Below are 12953 nucleotides of genomic sequence, written 5' to 3' on the forward strand. Positions count from 1 at the left end.
ATACCTAATGTCAGTTATAAGTATTATAAAGAATTTTTGGTGGTTTGGAGTCTTGGACCCCAAAATTTAAAAAAACGTAATTTTTTTTCCCGATTATACGATTTTCCAAGCATTGCAAAAATTTTAGGTGCTTTTTAAAAAAAAAATTTATTTTTTAATTTTTTTTTTTTACAGTAGGTCCTTGTTGATTATTTATTTTAAATATAGCAGTGTGTACGGTGCTTTTCATTTTGATAATTCAGAGAGAAACTTAGGGGAATTCCCTGATGGTCCAGTGGTTAGGACTCTGCTCTCTCACTGCCGAGGGCCCAGGTTCCATCCCTGGTCAGGGAACTAAGATCCCGCAAGCTGCACGGTGCAGCAAAAAAAAACAATACAGAGAGGAACTTAGGCGGCTCCTACTTCATTTCAGGTGACACTCCCTGGGGCTTCCCTGGTGGCGCAGTCATTGAGAGTCCGCCTGCCGATGCAGGGGACGCAGGTTCGTGCCCCGGTCCGGGAAGATCCCACATGCCGCGGAGCGGCTGGGCCCGTGAGCCATGGCCGCTGAGCCTGCGCGTCCGGAGCCTGTGCTCCGCAGCGGGAGAGGCCACAGCAGTGAGAGGCTCACGTACCCCCAAAAAAAAAAACATATATATATATATATATATAAGGTGACACTCCTTGACACTGGTGTCGTCCTGCTTACTGAGCGACAATGCATTTGGACCTCAATCCGTGCTTTCTCGGAGCTCTCCTCCCGGAACTCCTCTTCCCCAGGCAGCTGCTGCTGGGCTGTGTCTTGGTGACTGTCACCTCCTCGGACAGGCCTCCCTCCGACATGCCGATCTTGTTCATTTGTTTCTTCCCTCTCCCCGTGTCACGTGCCGTGTAAGCTCTGTGGGGGGTGGCCTTGCCTGTCTTCCCCACTGCTCCACCCCATCCTTAGGCATACAGTAGGCATTTAACAAACACACCGTAGACGGTGCAGTGGATAGTACCCCAAATAAACTCTCGAGGGAGGGAATCTTCTCCAATTTACTGAGCATCTTTGCCAGTTCTGTAGTGTCAAATAAACACGCAAGTCCCATTGACAACTCGGGGAGAGGAGTGACTGTTTACAGTAAAGAAGAACTATCCCTCCTTTTCCTTCCTGGTTCTCCATAGAAGTTGGAGGAGGTTAGAAGGATGCCCTGGGTTTGCCTCTGACTGTGACACACCCCTGCTCTGTGGGTCGCTAGGCCCACTCACTCCACACACACTCACTCTGGGCAGGAGCTTCCCGGCCACCAAACTTCAGGTTGGTCCCACACAGCGTGAGAGCTCCGATTTTTTTTTTTTTTTTTTTTTTTTTTTTTTTTGCGGTACACAGGCCTCTCACTGCTGTGGCCTCTCCCATTGCGGAGCACAGGCTCCAGATGCGCAGGCTCAGCGGCCACGGCTCACGGGCCCAGCCGCTCTGCGGCACGTGGGATCCTCCCGGACCAGGGCACGAACCTATGTTCCCTGCATCAGCAGACGGACTCTCAACGCCTGCGCCACCAGGGAAGCCCGAGAGCTCCGATCTTTAACCCAAGATGGTCAGGGCTCCTTTGTCAGTCCCCCGTTGGGTGTTTGGGGAAGATGCTCTTTGAGCTCACGAACGCAGGAGGGACGGGAAGAGGGGACAAGGGGCTGTAGCCCAGCCCTCCTCTCTCGCTGCCTCTTCCTCTCTTGCCCTCTATTATTTTGCTGTCTGCCTTGACTCCTGTTAGAGCCAGTCAGGGCGTCGTCTGCTGGTGCTGGGGAGAAAGCAGACAGTGCACAGAATGCGTACCGGGTTTGCTTTTAGGCGATACCAGAAGCTCAGGTGAAGGGTTATTTCTTTATAAAGGCAAAGAAAATCCTCAGGTTCACATTTCTTAGCGATACGTGACCAAGAGACTGTACTTGCGGTAAAAATGTTCATTCAGCTGAACAATTTTTCACTCCATGATGTTTTCCTCTCCAGTGAGGGAAGGAGAGGCAGGGGGTGAGGGACGTGCCCCATGCACACCGGCTTCCAGCTGGCCCGGGGCACCCTTCCCAGAGCTGCGACACGCACACCCCTATTCCTGACCAACTCAGCCGCAGGGAGATCAGTGGCAAAAGTAATTCCCACCTAGTCAAATAGTTTCTTTTCACTTGGTGCAGAAAACCTGCTTTAAGCAAAGCAGCTGATGCGTTTGAGAGACGGGAAGTGATTGAGGGTCCCTGGGCTTCCTGACCTTTCTCTCTGGGGCGGGGCGGGGGTGGTTGAACCTTAAATTCTGGGTGAAGATGGGACCTGGGCGGGGTCAGCCCAGCCTCTGCCCTTCGGTGCCTCCCTGGGTTCAGAGGGGTCCATCAGGAGAGAAGCAGACAAGGACAGAGGACATCACACATAGAACACGCTGGAGCACTTGGAGAGGGAGGGTGGTGGGAACGGCGTTGATAAAATACCCGTTACTGGTTTCCCTTCAAGATGGAGGGGGCGACGGTTTCACCTTTAAGCAGGTTAATGTTAAAAACAGAGTGGCTTCATCGTTAGCTCTAGCCGCTGTTAGAGGTAGGCTAAGAGCTGCATGTGGAAGGTGCTGGGAAACAGAGCGTTAGGGTCCTTCAAGGCCAGATCACAGGCATCCTCTGTCCTGGTCCAGGTGCGAGCATTTCACAGTTTCCCCAAAGGATGTGGGCGCTAAAATTACAGGTGCACTTGGTTAATTACATCCCCTCCTTAATTGCGGGCTCAGACGGCCAGGTGGTCATTATTTTGATTGGTCTAATTAGTCAGATGTGTCCGCGAGCAGCTGCATACCACATTCTGGGCAGGGCCAGGAGAGGCACCTTAGAGAAGGTCCAGCCTTTGGGAAATTTGTCCACAGATGCATAATGAGTTCCTAACAACCAGTATGGCTAGTGACGAAAACGCTTCAAGTCCTGTGATGAGAGTTTAAAGAGAAGAAATGTAAAAGGTCTGTTTGCACAGAGAAAGGAAGACTAGCAAACATTCGGTGCCAGTTAGGGAGAGGGGTTTGGTTTAGCCAGTGATCGAGCTGCCTCATTATGTCAAAAGAGTCATCCAACCACCATTTTTGTACGTAGCGAAATGTACAAAAGAGATCGCACCCAACCGTGTTTACAGTAGAGGCTTCAACGCTCTTCCCACGGGGGAAGTCACCCCAAGGGAAACAGGAAGAGATCCTGAGGGTGGTCAGACTGGGGTGGTGTCCTCGGGAGAAGCCCACCCGGGAGAAGCTCGCCTCTGCTTTTCTGATTCGTGGGAAGGCTCAGTCCGGATCTTGCATCCGGCCCCTGCCGGCTGGCGACCCGCTCAGTGAGCCTGGAGGCCGCGGCTTTTTCACAAAGCCCCTCCTCTCGAGCGCTGTGTCTCTTGGGTGACTGCGGTGGGATGTCTGTTTCTTTACTGGGACAGGAGATCTTTTACAGAAAGCTCCCTGGGCCCCTCTGAGGGCCCGGCCGGTACCCGTGCTGTGTGATCTGACTGACACTCTGGTTTTGTTTCTGTCTAGATGAGTTCTGGTTCTCCGATGGGTCCTTATCAGATAAGTCCAAGTGCGCAGATCCCGGCCTGATGCCCCTCCCGGACACGGCCACGGGGTTAGATTGGTCTCACCTCGTGGATGCTGCCCGGGCGTTTGAAGGTAACGACTCACAGCCTCTGGGGCCGGGGCAGCAACACAGGGATCGTCCGGGTTAACGTCTGGATGCTCTGAGCATCTTCCAAGAGGAAAACCAGGGGATGGCTTGGGCTGAGACTGAGGGCCTTTCCTTAGGGAGAACCAGGCACGCAGGGAAGTAGCACCGGGCAAAGGGCCCCAAACCTGCTTCCAGGTCAGGCGCCAGCTGTGACCTGGCAGGTGTCACTTGTCCTCTGACACCTGTGGGATCTAGGACACAGACTCTGTCTTTCCTCCCAGCGTGACGAGGTGAGACAGGAGGAGAAAGCCTTTCGGAGGTCCAAGCCACCCAGACAAGCACAGGCCTAGGCCTCTGGTGGCTTGGCGTCCCTGCAGACTCTGATGTGGCCTCCTTGACCCAGCGGGTCACCCGGCACGGGCCCCGGCTTCCTCCTCTAACCATGTGGTCAGGATGGCGCTGGGCTGGCTGATCTCTGGGGCCCTCTGGCTGTCACACTGCCCTCCACGATCTCTGGAGAATGTTTCTGTGAATTTAGGAGGGGAAGCTGCACCTTTTCTCCAGGCTGCAGGTAAAGGGGGCCACGGACAAGGGAGGTGCTTGCCTCCCAGGCACCCTCTGCACCTTACGTGTGGGTCCAGGGACCCCGGCGACCCGGATTCAGACTTTCTGCCATTTGTTGCTACATTCTCTCCATGACCACAGCCTCTGCACCTGGGTGACCTGTCTGAGACTCCCCTGTGTGTCTGCGTCTTCACTGCCGCCCCCCAGGGATGGCCACGGCCACCTGAGTGGCCCTTTTCTCTCCCTCTCCTTTGACTCACCTGCCCTGGTCATCGGTTCCCGTCACCTGTGACGTGCAGGCTTCAGGAAAGGGATTCGGATTCCTTTCCCAGGAGGGGCAGGCGCACTTTGCAGTCAGGCTGCTGCAGGCTGTGGAGGCCAGCTGCCCTGACTGCCTGTCTAGCGAGCTGCCCTGCTAGGCCGTTTCTCTCATCAGTTGGGATCAGTGCCTCTGGTCCTAAGCACCATTTGGGGGGGAGTCTGGGGGAGGGGTGAGTCGAAAGCTCCTCTCAAGCTAATTCAGCGACACGTTAATTCAGTACAGGGACGTTTAGCTCTGGTAGATGGGGGGCGGGGAAAGTGTTGGGAAGAAACTCCTGCAGCAGGCACGGGCTGTTTCTGCTCCCTTTCTAGACAGAGTACAACGGTTTGGGGTTTGCTGCTTTACAGTACTCGTCCCGTGTGGAAACTTGAGAATGCCCCCGTCTGCTTGGTAACGCAGCCTTCATTCCTCTCAACCAGAAGATGGTCAGGGTGCATTACAACAGCCCTCCGAACACTGGCCCGACGTGACCGAGCCCCAGAGGGCACGAACACAGTCTCCCCTCTGTCCAGAGCGGCCCAGGCAAGACGGAGCAGCATTGTCTCTGGCCTGTTCCGTGCACACTGTTGTCTTACTGCCCGGGGAGAGTGTAAGAACTTCCATTCTGTCTTCTCCGTTCCCCCACTGCATAGATATCAGCGTAGTGCTTACCACACTGAATTCTGCATTATTCACCTCTCTGTCTCTTCCTATTAGATGATGAGTTTCTCAAGGGAAGCCTGCTTCTTCAATTTATCTTATCTCTATTGAGCAAGTGCAGATCAAGAAAACCAAATGAGGAGAGCTCGTACAAAGGAGCCAGTAGGTCCAGAATGCACAGGGCCCTGTGCACCCTTGGGCTGTCTCAGCTCACAGCATAATTTGTAACCTCTGAGGTCCTTCTGCGTTTTGTGTCCATTTTTCTGATTTAAAACAACACATATCCCTTTGTCTCCACCCTCATTTGTGTCTTTGCCTGGCTCCCTTCCACCCCTTCCGAATAAAATCGCTGCTGTGAAGTGGAGTTTTTCAGGGAGCTGGGCTGCAGGTGGGAGGGCGAGAAAGCAAAATGGTGCAGACAGCAGTGACTGAATTGTCCATCCGGGGGGGCTGTGGTTGTGATCGCAGCCCTACGGCTGGGCTGCTGGCCTTTGGACAAGTCATTTAGCTACACGCCTTGTGCCGACACTGAGCGTTGGACACCAGTCCTCTAAGGTACATGCTTGTGTTGGGTTTCAGCCTGCTTGTCTATGAAATGAATTCCTTTCCAGAGAACCTGGAAGGCTTCTCCCAGCCCTACCCTCCAGTTCTGCAGTTCCATTCTTCAGGGTATTTCTGAGCTGGAGTTAGAGGCTAGCTGGGAGTTGGCATCGTCAGACAAAGGAGGAAGAAGCACAGACATCCCAGCTAGCCAGTGCCTCGGGGGCAGGGGTACCTAAGTTCAACCGAAAGAATGTGGGATTCTGTTTGCAGGCGGGGAGGACTTTGGTTACCTGACCTTTCTGAACTTTCCAATCAACATTTTATAGAAAATGTGACATTAGTCAGCTCAGGAAAATTCAAGAATCTGCAACTCCAGACCTTTGGCTAATCAGATTCTTTTGTATCAGTGTCAGCTCCGCTGTGACGCAAGTTGGTATGGTGGTGACCAGGCGTGATCCATCCCCTTAGCACTTTTTTGAAAAATTTATTTTATTGAAGTATAGTTGATTTAGAATGTTGTGTTAATCTCTGCTGTACAGCAAAGTGATTCAGTTTTACATATATACACGTTTTTCTATATTCTTCTCCATTATGGTTTATCACAGAATATTGAATATAGTTCTCTGTGCTGTACAGTAGGACCTTGTTGTTTATCCATTCTATATATAATAGTTTGCATCTGCTAATCCCAAACTCCCTGTCCATCCCTCCTACCCCCGCCCCTTGACAACCACAAGTCTGTTCTCTCTGTCTGTCTGTTTCTGTTCCGTAGATATGTTCGTTTGTGTCCTATTTTATTTTTGTTTTTGTTTTTTTTGCGGTACGCAGGTCTCTCACTGCCGTGGCCTCTCCCGCCGCGGAGCACAGGCTCTGGACGCGCAGGCCCAGTGGCCACGGCCCACAGGCCCAGCCGCCCCGCGGCACGCGGGATCCCCCCAGACCGGGACACGAACCCGCGTCCCCTGCACCGGCAGGTGGACCCCCAACCACTGCACCAGGGAAGCCCTGTGTCCTATTTTAGATTCAACATATAAGTTATATGATACACTATTTGTCCTTCTCTGTCTGTCTTACTCCACTGAGTATGATAATCTCTACTTGCATCCATGTTGCTGCAAATGGCATTATTTCATTCTTTTTATGGCTGAGTCATATTCCATTGTGTATATGCACCACATCTTCTTTATCCATTCCTCTGTCGGTGGACATTTAGGTTGCTTCCTTCTTGGCTACTGTGAATAGTACTGCTCTGTGAGCATAGACATCCCCTTAGCACTTTAAAGAGAAAGGTCTTCACCCAGATGACCCAGTTGCCCTGCCTGTGACATTGATCTTTTTGTACCAATTCTCAAAGCCATTTCTGAGCTAGACTCAACATCACGAAGAAACGATAGTCCAGAAAATCCCCATGTGCCTGTTAAATCATTACAAACTAATAAAGGCAGTTCAAGATGCCTTACTGAGCTCAGGGCCCTCTGGAAGAAGGCTGTGCCCATACTTTGACATGAGTAGTTAGCACATTTGAAAACAGGCTTTTAAAAAGTGGAATGTGTCTGCCTGTTTGATTGAGATACCACATATAAGTGATATCACTTAATTAGAATAAGTTATAGTAGATGAAGTCATTAACAGTTGTCATATCGTTTTCCCTAAAAGGGTATATATATATATATATATATATATATATATGTATAAAAAATAGAATTAGGACCTATTTCTAATAAAAATTAAGATTTGAGAGATACCTTCAAAGCTTAACAAAGAATATCTACTTTATTCCAAATAGTTGCATAATACTTTTTTTTTAATTGAAGTATAATTGATAGTTGATTTACAACGTTGTGTTAGGTTTAGGTATACAGCAAAGTGATTCAGTTACGTGTGTATAGAGATAGGTAGATAGATAGATAGATTCTTTTTCAGATTCCTTTCCCTTATAGATTATTACAAGATATATAGTTACATAATACTATACCAAATAGTTACATAATACTTAATGGAAAAAAATGTTTTTAATGTTTTAAGTAGATCCCTTAAGAACAGAAACTAAACAAGAGTATCCTCTGAGACCGTGTTCTCTGATTTCGTATTGGAATCCTTGACATTTAAACAAGCAATGAAAAGAAAAAGGGAATAAATTTTGGAAGTAAAGAAATATTTTTAGATATGATTCTATATCTAGGAAATATTTTAAAAATCAAAAAGAAATTATTAGAGATTATAAGAGTAGGTAAGATATTTTAAAATATATTTCATATTTTTATAAGCCTCATTTCAAAGCATTGTTAATTTTTTCAGTTATCTATTTCTGTATAACAAACCACCCAGAAATTTATGGCTGAAGACAGCGATGGTTTGTTATGACTGATGATTCCATGGGTTGGCTAGGCTCAGCTGAGTGATTCCTCTGCTTCCTATGGTTTCAGCTGAGGTCACACATGTGGGTATATTCAGCTGGAGCTCAACTGGGTCTGGAGCCTTAAGGGACTCCACTCATGTGTCTGTACCTGGAACAGCTGGGGTCTAGCTGGACCCTTGTCTCCAGCGGGTAATTATACTTCTTCACATGTGGCTTAAGGAATCAGGAGACCATAAGCAGGAGATACACGGTGTATCAAGACCCAGAACATGATATTCACCACATGCTATTGGGCAGAGAAAGTCCGAAGGCCAGCCCAAATCCCAGGATGGAAGTAGGCTCTTCCTTCTGGTACGAGGGGTGGCATGTGCGCACAGCCACCTTTGCAGACAGCCTTCCACTTAGCAGTCATAAAGAACACCTTAGGTACATCAGCAAGATCAAATTATAAATTCCTTGGGAGTTAGCCGTCATTAGAATTATAATGAGAGAAAAGCACTGGACACTTTGATACCTGCAAAGTCGTAATATATGAAAGGACAGGAATGGATAGAAAGCACATGGGAAAGAGGAGAGCCCTTCCTGAGTTAATTCACAGACTTCGTACCATTTCAGTTCACATATCTAAAGGATATTTGCCTCCATTTGGAAAACAGATGAACGATGGTCAACAAAAAAGTTTATTATAAATCAATATCAGTAAAGCAGCATAACAACGATTCAGAAGATAGAAATGAGTCCTTTTGAAGGGAAAAAAAAGAGCCCAGGCTGAAACCTGCGTATATTTAAGAGTGAGATGGGAGTGGAATTTATGTACTCCATTTGGATTGAGGAATTAGAAACGTCAACTCTAGAAAAAGTAAAGACAGAAAGATTAATGTTTTGGAAGCATGCCAGTGCCATAATGATGGAGTAATGAGAGAACATACAAAATGTCATATGACCAGATAAAGGTATTTAAATATTTAGATCTTTTATGAACCTGGACGAGAACATTAACATAAAAGGGGAAGTAGGGGAACATGGGAAAGATTTGTAATAAATGTGATGGATGAAACCAGGGTATCTCCAGTGAATGAAGGAACATGACCCCCCAGAAATGCCAAACGCCCGATAAGCAAACGGTCAAGTCCTGTGTCGCACAGTCCAAAAGATGGATTATACAGTAGATAAGGACTTGAAAAGTGTTCAACCACACATGTAAATGCAAACAGTAACGAGGTACCAGCTCACATCCCTTGAGTATGAAAAACGATGCAGCAGCTCTGGAGAGCGATGAAGAATGCTCACAGCTGGTATCGTTATAAAGATTATAAAAGGATCCGTCTTTGCGTTCAAGCGATATGACAGTACGTAACTAGAGCCAGAAAATGTACCCCCCCTTTGACCAGCAATCTCATTCCTGAGAATTTGCTTGCTGCCAGTCATTTCAAAGAATAGAAAAGCTTCCAACAGAGAAATGCTATGCAGCATTGTTCAAAATTAATTAGTAAGTGAATAGATAGGTCATGCAGCTCTACTCCAAAAACCAGTGTCTAAACATTGAGAACTCCTTCACACGCTTGGGAGAGAGAAGGTGACTCAAGTGCCAAGTGCGATTCCCACCACAGCCCGCGCCCCTCACTGCCCTCTCCTGTGACAGGTTGGAAAACTGGCCGAGTCCCAGTTCTGGCTTGTTGTCACGTGGGCAGTTGTTATGTTTAGGGGGGAAGGGTGAGATGTGACCTTCGGCCCATCAGAACTCCTACACAACACCTGTCATCAATGTTAGGCACTGAGACCATCATCTGTCACTTCCCTTGTGACCTAAAATAATGTGAAGTATAGAGGGACCGAATGACAGAGAGCGGTCCCATGCCCCCAATATGGTCAAGTGAACAAACCCAACTAGCAAAGCTCGCTGTGGGGCGGACAGTGAAGCCGGGGAAGGGAAGAGTGGAGTGTCTTGAAAAGTTCTAGGATTTAAAGTAGTTCTCTTATCAAAATATCAGAGGTTGCCAGTTGGTGTGTTCTCCGGCATTTGTTGAGTGGATGATGTGGTCTTAAGTGGAAACAGGTGTCAAAGGCAACGTTCTAAACTGGTGATTGGAGACTCTGCGTGTCAGCTTCGCGCATGCGTCCCCACAGGCCTTTCCTCGCCTCGGGATTTCAGCTCTCTCCCGCTGGTGGTAACTGTTGCAAGTGGATGTGTGTGTGCTCGTGACACGTGCAGAATTAACTCATTTGTCAGGCACTGCCGTGGGAATGAAATATTCCCCATAAGTGTATTTTCTGAAAAAATGGAAGTTTACACTGCCCTTGGTTTCTTAAACAGAGCTCAATAAGCAACATGTTTATGATGAGAACTTGTTCGGTTCTGAAGCTTCAGCTTAAATTTGATGAAGTTGTTAGTTACTGTTATTTAATCACCACGTGCATATAAGCATAAACAAAATGGTGCATACGGTAAGACTCCTCAGGTTTAAAAAAACAGGAAAGAAAAGAAACATGACAGCTACTTAGATGAAAAATGCACCGTTAATTTACTATAGTAAATTGACTTAAATTCTCTCAAAAGTAGGAAAATTGTTGCGGACCAGACAACAGTACTTGTATCTTAAAGAATAAATCCAGAGCTTTTCTTTGTTCATTACTCAGATTCTAGACCATTACCTTGCGTCGTTCATCAGTAGACTGCAAAAGGCTAAACCAAGGTACTTCATGTTTAAAAATGTTTTTTTTCCTGGCGGTCAGTTAAATAAGCTACAATTGGATAAGCCCAGTTGTCAGAAACAGAACCTGTGATTTTCTACCTGTAGCTAGAGAGCCCCAGCTTTTCTGTAATTTGTAGCTGTAGTAAAGACATATTAGAACAGCCTCGTTTGTGGAAATGGGTTTAGTTTAATTTAGCCTCACACCCGCGTGTCTCGTATGGCGTACATCGGGCATACATGCTCCTGTTCTACACCCTCGGCAGACATGGCTAGTTGATCAGAGCACCCGTCAAACATTCTCCTGTTCTACACCCTCGGCAGACATGGCTAGTTGATCAGAGCACCCGTCCCTCCCGATTCAGGCCTGGACTTACGGGTCTCTGACATTGCTCCACGCAGCTTGCCTGGAGTCGAAGGGGTTATTTGCAGGCCGCTGTTGTGCCCTGTCAGCTCTAGATTGATACGGAATAGTCTGCTGACTGTTCACCCTCTTGTTTAGCGCTAAATGCACTAAAATAAGAAGCCGACAGTAAACAGCAAGGTCCTGCTGTGTAGCACAGGGAACTATATTCAACGTCCTATAATCAACCATAATGGAAAAGAATATGTATATAAAACTGAATCACTCTGGTACACAGCATTGTACATCAACTATACTAATCAAAAAAATAAATTTTAAAAAAGAAACGGACATTGAAATCAGGTTTTTTGAAGATTCTTTCAGGGGAAGGATTGTTTCACGTGTAAGCCACGCCCTTATGGCCCCTCTTAGCCAGATTTGCTTGCACGGGAAAGAACAGAAAGGGAAAAACCAAGCAGTGTGGGTGACTGGAAACTGTGCTCACCAGTTACATGGAGTTCATACTCCGAGCCTCCCTTTTCTTACAGTTTTGTCTGTGCCTTTCGGTTCCATGTCAGTGATCACTTTGGTTACTGAACATTTATCATTACAGAAATAAGCTGTGGAGGAAGAAAGCGCCCACTGGAAACTTGTCACTAAGATTAGCTCCTTGACAAAGGAGTCTAGTGTCTGTACTTAATCAAGTAGCTTTCTGGCTGCATTTCGACCTCCCAGGCTTGTCAGATTCCAAGTGAAACCCTCTTTGTGGAATTACATTGTTGGCAAAACTATTTCTGGCTTCTTGCCCCCTGACCGGTGGGACCTTGTTTCTCCCCAGAGAATGTTTGAATGGCTGCCAGTAGCCAGTTCTGTTTCTTCAAATATGTGGGTACTTTGTCAATTAAGGTAAAAATAGATGAAGCGGGCTAAGACGTTTTCATTGAGATATTTAGACTTGACCATCAGAACCAAGTATATTAAGAAAGATACAAGCTAACCAGATTATTACCGGGTTGCATAAAATGTGGATGAGTCAATGAGACTCTTTTAAAAAGTGAGAAGAATAAGTTCTTTTCTTTCACTCCTTTTGCCATAGTTAAATTCACTGTGGAATAAAAAATGCCTCTGCTGTTGATTTTTTTTTTAACTGGGAAGCATTCCCTGCTTTGGGGCCATCACAGAACAGAGGGTTATCTTGGACGCTCCGGTAGACCAGACCCTCTACCCCTCCCCAGGGCCACTCACCCCCGGCCTGTGTGCCCCGTCCTTCCTGCCCACCTCTGCTGGTCACTTGCCATCAGGTGTAAAAGTAGGCAGTGCCCGAGTTATGCTGTTCATCTTAATTAAATTACAAATTATTTCATCAGATGCAAAACCCCTACTAGTCTGTACCAAGTTGGGAGCTTGGTTGTCTCTCAGGAGTGTATAGTTACGGAAGGTCTCTCATCCTGTAGAAGGTGCGAAGCGTGGAGAAGGGCCCCTGAAAGCTTTACAGGAATGTCGGTTGAGGACAGCTGCGTACCTGTCACGGGTGTTGAGGTGTCACGACAGAGGAAAGGGACACATGGCTGGGGAGCCTACGATCGATCAGGCGGGGTGCTCAGCACAGCTCTGAGAGGGCCCGGACTCTGTGGGTGCCCCCGGCCCCTCCGCCATCCTCTCTGACTAACGGGATGTGCGTGACCCTCCAGAATCCAGACGAGCAGGTAGCCTCATTAGGAGAGGCGTCCAGCAGCCAGCGGGAGACAGAGGGGGATAAATTAAGATCAGAGCACCCCTGACACGGCCCCCCGTGCGATTTCCCAGCCATTAATCAAATCACGTGAAAAAGCCACTGCAGCACCAACGCACCTGCCA

At 47.7% G+C, this 12953-nt stretch overlaps 1 protein-coding gene and 1 non-coding gene across 4 annotated transcripts in view; both read left to right on the forward strand.

The window, feature by feature from the left end:
• Positions 1 to 12953, forward strand: part of SIPA1L2 (signal induced proliferation associated 1 like 2) — a 219740-nt gene that overhangs the window by 199338 nt on the left and 7449 nt on the right. For all 3 annotated transcript variants that reach the window (XM_060285985.1, XM_060285984.2, XM_060285986.2), the window contains exon 18: positions 3510 to 3641. In XM_060285985.1, the coding sequence (XP_060141968.1) occupies positions 3510 to 3641 (132 nt within the window). The remainder of the gene's footprint in view (positions 1 to 3509; positions 3642 to 12953) is intronic.
• Positions 261 to 333, forward strand: TRNAE-CUC (transfer RNA glutamic acid (anticodon CUC)). Its single transcript has one exon. It is a non-coding gene; the product is annotated as a tRNA-Glu (tRNA).

Source organism: Globicephala melas, chromosome 16 (assembly GCF_963455315.2).
Source record: "Globicephala melas chromosome 16, mGloMel1.2, whole genome shotgun sequence".
NCBI lineage: Eukaryota > Metazoa > Chordata > Mammalia > Artiodactyla > Delphinidae > Globicephala > Globicephala melas.